The sequence below is a fragment of the Phyllobates terribilis genome, unplaced genomic scaffold, assembly GCF_046119375.1.
Source record: "Phyllobates terribilis strain yellow unplaced genomic scaffold, ASM4611937v1 Scaffold_7__3_contigs__length_470593459, whole genome shotgun sequence".
Classification (NCBI taxonomy): domain Eukaryota; kingdom Metazoa; phylum Chordata; class Amphibia; order Anura; family Dendrobatidae; genus Phyllobates; species Phyllobates terribilis.
The window spans coordinates 35,887,162-35,893,012 of NW_027362767.1; the positions used below are offsets into that span (position 1 = coordinate 35,887,162).

At 40.5% G+C, this 5,851-nt stretch overlaps 1 protein-coding gene across 1 annotated transcript; it reads left to right on the forward strand.

Moving 5' to 3' along the window:
- The first annotated feature begins 1,197 nt into the window (after positions 1 to 1,197).
- On the forward strand, positions 1,198 to 3,058 carry LOC141155345 (zinc finger MYM-type protein 1-like). The gene is made up of 2 exons (XM_073642225.1): positions 1,198 to 1,213; positions 1,332 to 3,058. Exons 1-2 carry the CDS (start codon positions 1,198 to 1,200, stop codon positions 3,056 to 3,058), a joined length of 1,743 nt encoding a protein of 580 aa, XP_073498326.1.
- Positions 3,059 to 5,851: the final 2,793 nt, after the last annotated feature.

A 5,851-nucleotide genomic window follows, 5' to 3' on the forward strand; every position in this document is an offset into this window, starting at 1 on the left:
GTCCAGTGGGCTGTCTATTAGTGATGGCCAGGGTTTAATAGTCCAGTGGGCTGTCTCTTAGTGATGGCCAGGGTTTAAGAGTCCAGTGGGCTGTCTCTTAGTGATGGCCAGGGTTTAAGAGTCCAGTGGGCTGTCTATTAGTGATGGCCAGGGTTTAAGAGTCCAGTGGGCTATTAGTGATGACAGGGGTTTGAGTCCAGTGGGCTGTCTCTTAGTGATGGCCAGGGTTTAAGTCCAGTGGGCTGTCTATTAGTGATGGCCAGGGTTTAATAGTCCAGTGGGCTGTCTCTTAGTGATGGCCAGGGTTTTAGAGTCCAGTGGGCTGTCTCTTAGTGATGGCCAGGGTTTAAGAGTCCAGTGGGCTATTAGTGATGGCCAGGGTTTAAGAGTCCAGTGGGCTATTAGTGATGACAGGGGTTTGAGTCCAGTGGGCTGTCTATTAGTGATGGCAGGGGTTTGAGTCCAGTGGCCTATTAGTTATGGCCAGGGTTTAAGAGTCCAGTGGGCTGTCTCTTAGTGATGGCCAGGGTTTAAGAGTCCAGTGGGCTGTCTATTAGTGATGGCCAGGGTTTAAGAGTACAGTGGGCTGTCTATTAGTGATGGCAGGGGTTTGAGTCCAGTGGGTTATTAGTTATGGCCAGGGTTTAAGAGTCCAGTGGGCTGTCTCTTAGTGATGGCAGGGGTTTGAGTCCAGTGGGCTGTCTATTAGTGATGGCCAGGGTTTAATAGTCCAGTGGGCTGTCTCTTAGTGATGGCCAGGGTTTTAGAGGAACATTCTGCAGCTGACACAGGCACTGGTCACCAGGAAACTGATATCCCAGAATTTCCAAGCAATCAAGATCTAATACTGATTGACACTGATCCCGCTCTATGGCCTTCATTGACTACCAAAGTTATAGATCATGTTGTGGAAACTGGGCCTGTTCATATAACAGATATGGAGTTTAAAAAAGATTCAAATGACCGTCACTTTTCTGCTAAATTCTATAAGAGAGTTTTGGTTAATGGACAACACTGCAAGAGACAGTGGTTGGTTTACTCAAAATCTGCAAACAAAGTATTCTGCTTTTGTTGTAAATTATTTGATAGAAAACCAAGGTCATCTCTTGCTTTAGATGGATCTCAAGACTGGCAACATATATCATCTATATTAAAATCACACGAGTCCTCACCAAATCATTTTTTAGCAGAACGTAAATGGTTGGAGACTCAGGTTCGGCTCAAGACGAATACAACAATAGATTCCAACATGCAAACTCTTATGAATAGAGAAAGACAACACTGGAGAGGAGTGTTGGAAAGGCTTGTATGTATTATTCAATTTCTTGCAGAACGCAATTTGGCATTCAGAGGAAGTTCTGATCGTCTTTTTACCCCCAATAATGGAAACTTTTTGGGGTTTGTGCAGGTACTTGGAAAGTTTGATAGAGTGATGTCAGAACACCTGCATCGTGTTGTCTCCAAAGAAATATCAGACCACTATTGTGGTAAAACTATTCAAAATGAAATTATTGCTCTGATGGCAAGCCAAGTCATTAACCACATTGTAACGCGCTGCAACCAGGCTAAATATTACTCTATAATACTAGACTGCACCCCTGATTTAAGCCACAAGGAGCAAATGTCATTTACCATTCGCTTTTTGGATGAAGTATGTGGCATATACACAATTAAGGAACATTTTATTGGATACAAAAATGTTGTAGACACAACAGGAAAGGGATTGACCGATGCCCTTCTTGACTTTCTGAGTGAGAAAAATTTAGATATTACTAATTGTCGTGGTCAAGGCTACGATAATGGTGCCAATATGGCAGGAAAACACAACGGTGTTCAAGTTCAAATTTTAGAGAAAAATTCTCGTGCTGTCTTTGTACCATGTGGATGCCATTGTCTTAATCTTGTGGTTGGAGATGCAGCAAGATCTAGTAAAGACTCAAAGGACCTTTTTGGTTTAATCCAGTGTATTTATGTTCTTTTTTCTGGCTCTGTTAAAAGGTGGAAAATCTTGACTGACCATATTTCAGGTCTGACTTTGAAACCCATGTCTACTACAAGATGGGAATGCAGAATAGACTGCCTTAAACCCTTTCGTTATCATTTAGGAGACATACATGAGGCACTAATTGCACTATCTGAGGAAGAGAGAGTTGAGCCAAATGTATCTTTTGAAGCCAAGACTCTTGCTCAGAAGATTACGGACTTTAAGTTTATCATGTCGTTTATCATTTGGTATGACATATTGTTTCAAATAAATATCGTAAGTAAAGCCATGCAAAGACAAACTTCTGATCTCAGTACAGTGACAGAACTAATTCACAAGTGTCTAGAATTTATTAGAAACTTTCGTGAAAAAGGATTTGACATGGCACTGCAGAGTGCAAAGGAGATTGCTGAGAATTTGAATTTGGAGCCAGTGTTTAGGCCAGAAAAGCGCATCAGAGTGAAGAAAGCTAGTTTTAGTTATGAAGGACGGGACGAAGCAATAACAGACCCGCAATCTAAATTCAAGGTAGATTTTTTTTTCGTTTTAGTAGACACAGCGTCAGCATCATTGGAGGAGCGCTTCAAACAATTAGAAAACCATAACGGAGTATGGGGATTCTTATACAACATAAAAAATAATAGTTTTTCTAGAGAAGACCTGACAAGAAGTTGCCTAAATCTACAAGCTGCATTGGTTAGTGGAACTGAATCTGACGTAAACGGAGAAGAGTTGGCCCAGGAATTCTACCACATTCAAAGTCTTTTACCTAGTGATACCATAAATCCTCTTGATGTGCTAAACTTCATAAACAAAAATAGTCTGACTGACACTTTCCCCAATCTGTGGGTAGCACTTCGTATTTTGCTGACAATTCCTGTCACGGTGGCTTCAGGAGAACGTAGCTTTTCCAAATTAAAACTGATAAAAACTTACTTGAGGTCGTCAATGTCAGATGACAGACTAACAGCTTTAGCAGTCCTGTCCATTGAAAATGACATTCTTCAGAGTCTGGACATGACCACCACTATCGATGAGTTTGCAAGAACAAAAGCCCGAAAAGTTATTTTCTAAGCACATTCATTTGGGACTCTTTGCAATGCACTTTGAATGTGTATTTTATGGTTGAAATTGATTGTTTCAGAAATAAAAATTGTACCTGTTCAAAACACTTTATACTTTATAATGACCGTCTGTTCAACTTTTGTTGCTTGTTATTACTTGATCATTTGATTAATAAAAAATGCACTTGTTGTTTTCACCTACATGAGTTTAATTTTTTTTCTTTGGGGGGGGGCGCCAAGAGGGATTTCGCACAGGGCGCCATATACCCTAAGGCCGGCCCTGCCTTAGACCTCAGTCCAGAGCCTCTCACCTAGCCAAATCAGTTCTCATACTTTGCACTGATGAGGGCCAACAGCCCGAAACACCGTGTCTGCAAATTGAGATTCTGATTTGGCTTTTATCCTAAGTCATAATGCACGACTCGTTAAAGGGTCGATTGTGACTTGTAGGATTGCTGCTTCCAATAGGTGGCGCTATAGAGTACAAGTCCTCTTTTTCTCTGAAGAGGCAATTTGCATATTAAATTTCCCAGAGGAGCATTGCACGGCGAATAAGCCTCCTTACCTTGATGTGCCAGAGCTGGTGTGTCACTCTCCATAAGGAGAAATGTTACCCCTTAGACCTAATTCTTCTTGTTCACCTCACTATGTACCAGTCCATACTCTGACGAAGACAGATGCCGAAACGCGCGTCGAGACGTTTGTGGCGCCAAACCAACAGGTGGAGATGCCTTCAGGTTGGTATATACTATTACACTTGATTTAGCAAACATCTATGACCTATATAGTTGGATAGCAACAGGGATGTGGTATACAACATATGGCCTTCCCATTATTCTAATCACTCACCACTATATATACTGTAGTGTAGAGTATGGGGACACTCCCATTACATGTTTATTTGCACTGTGGCACTGTTGCACTTTACTCCTGATGAAATACTCTCACATATGTGGTAAAAAACTTGTTTTTTTTTGTATATTGTATATTGCTACCCTTTGGATTAATTGTTTTATAATCATGTTTGTACTATCATCTCCCCCTGTGGTTATGTCGCTTTTAGTGTTTTCATTTTATTAATGTTTCCTTAATAAAGATTTATGTTGAAATTTGTAATTTTATTATCTTGATTTAGCTAGTGGTTGTATTTTAGTTTTTTGGGTAGGCATGTACCAGTCCAGTAGGACTCAAAATGAATGAGGGCAGAGTAGGACGGTTCTGTATGAGCTAGAAGAAATAGTGTCCTAGCTTATTCTTCTGGTTCCGATGGAATGTGACCGCTGTAACCAATCATTGGCTGCAGATGTACTGGACACCTCCCCTGAGGGAAGAAGAAGCCAGGCGATCAGTGGCAGAAGTATGAAGAACAAACAATGGGGTTTTATGTTTTTATTTGCACCACTATGGACCCATTTGGAAACTATGGTAAGATGGTAGACTACCTTTTTGTTTTCCATATGGTCAAGTGGGTTGTAATTTGGGTAAATTTCTTATTGACCCTCAACCTGCATCTGTCCTGTTGACTTCAACCTTAAACTTTGAAATACTGAAATTCCCTCCTTGACTTTCAAAATTGTTGAGATTCTAAATTCCCCTTTTTTTATTGAGTTCCAATCCTCTATAGATATATAAAAAAAATATCCGATATAGCATCCTAATCTCTTGACAGCTACGTCGGAGGGAAACTACATCTATGGTGCACCTTGATAAATCTCCCCCATTATCTCTTTCTCGATACCTGAATATTTTCACCTGTTTTACTTGTTCCTCTTGAATTATTGGACTTTACATAACATTTCTTAATAAAAATTTACGTAGTTGAGATAGCCTGTTATCCTGAATGTATGATTAATGTCATTAAATTCTATTAAATAATGAAGATTATGCCATAATGCTATAAACTTGTTCTTCTCTTGTAGACTTAAAGATCCGTTTTGGCAGCGTCTATGAGTTGGCACCAAATTCTAATTGCTATGATAAGTGTGAGCCCATCAATTCATGCTTCAAGAGTTATCTATTTGAGAAATGGTCATATTGAATTGGGAAACTAAATAATTACGCCCTTATAGGAGGATTTATGAACCTGGTTTCACTACTCCTTTGTAGGAGCATAGAAGAATAATGAAGCACCCTATTCAGTTAATAGGAAGAAAATGAAATTCAGATTCCATTTTGACTTAATTAAATGTTAATTTCATGGTTGGGTGAAAATAATGCTTCTCCCTCGCATTTTTTTATTTCCCTAGAATAGAAAATATATTCCGCTTAGAAATAATTTTGTAGTGTTTGCCGCTCGCTTTAGAATCACTCAGTGGCTATATTGTTGCAGACCAGAGGGGCCGGAGAGGTGGCGAGCTTGTTTTCGTCTGCAAGATTGAGCAGAATGGCCCCAATGGGCATTAACTTCATAAATGCAAAGTTTTGAAATTACTCCGAAGTTGGGCTAGAATTGCATCTACCAGGAGCCTATTGAATTGATGCCCAAGACGTGGGTTGCAGATTATAGAATCAAATTTCATCAGGTTTCTTCACCTCTACATATAACCCCAACCATAGGGGCAGGTGCAAATGACCGTATGTCACATCAGTAACTCACACGCTTTCTCAGCACCGTTCAACTCACTGTGCTCACCGCTTTGCTCCTCCCAGTGTCAGGTCATCATGCTGGACTCCCTCTTGCAGCACTCCCAGCACAGCTGTTCCCTCCTCTTGCTGAGAATCTCCACCTGTCTATAGGGAGGCACAGCCAGACTCTGCAATAATTTAACCCCTGTGTGCCATGCAGAATTTAACTTCCCTGGCC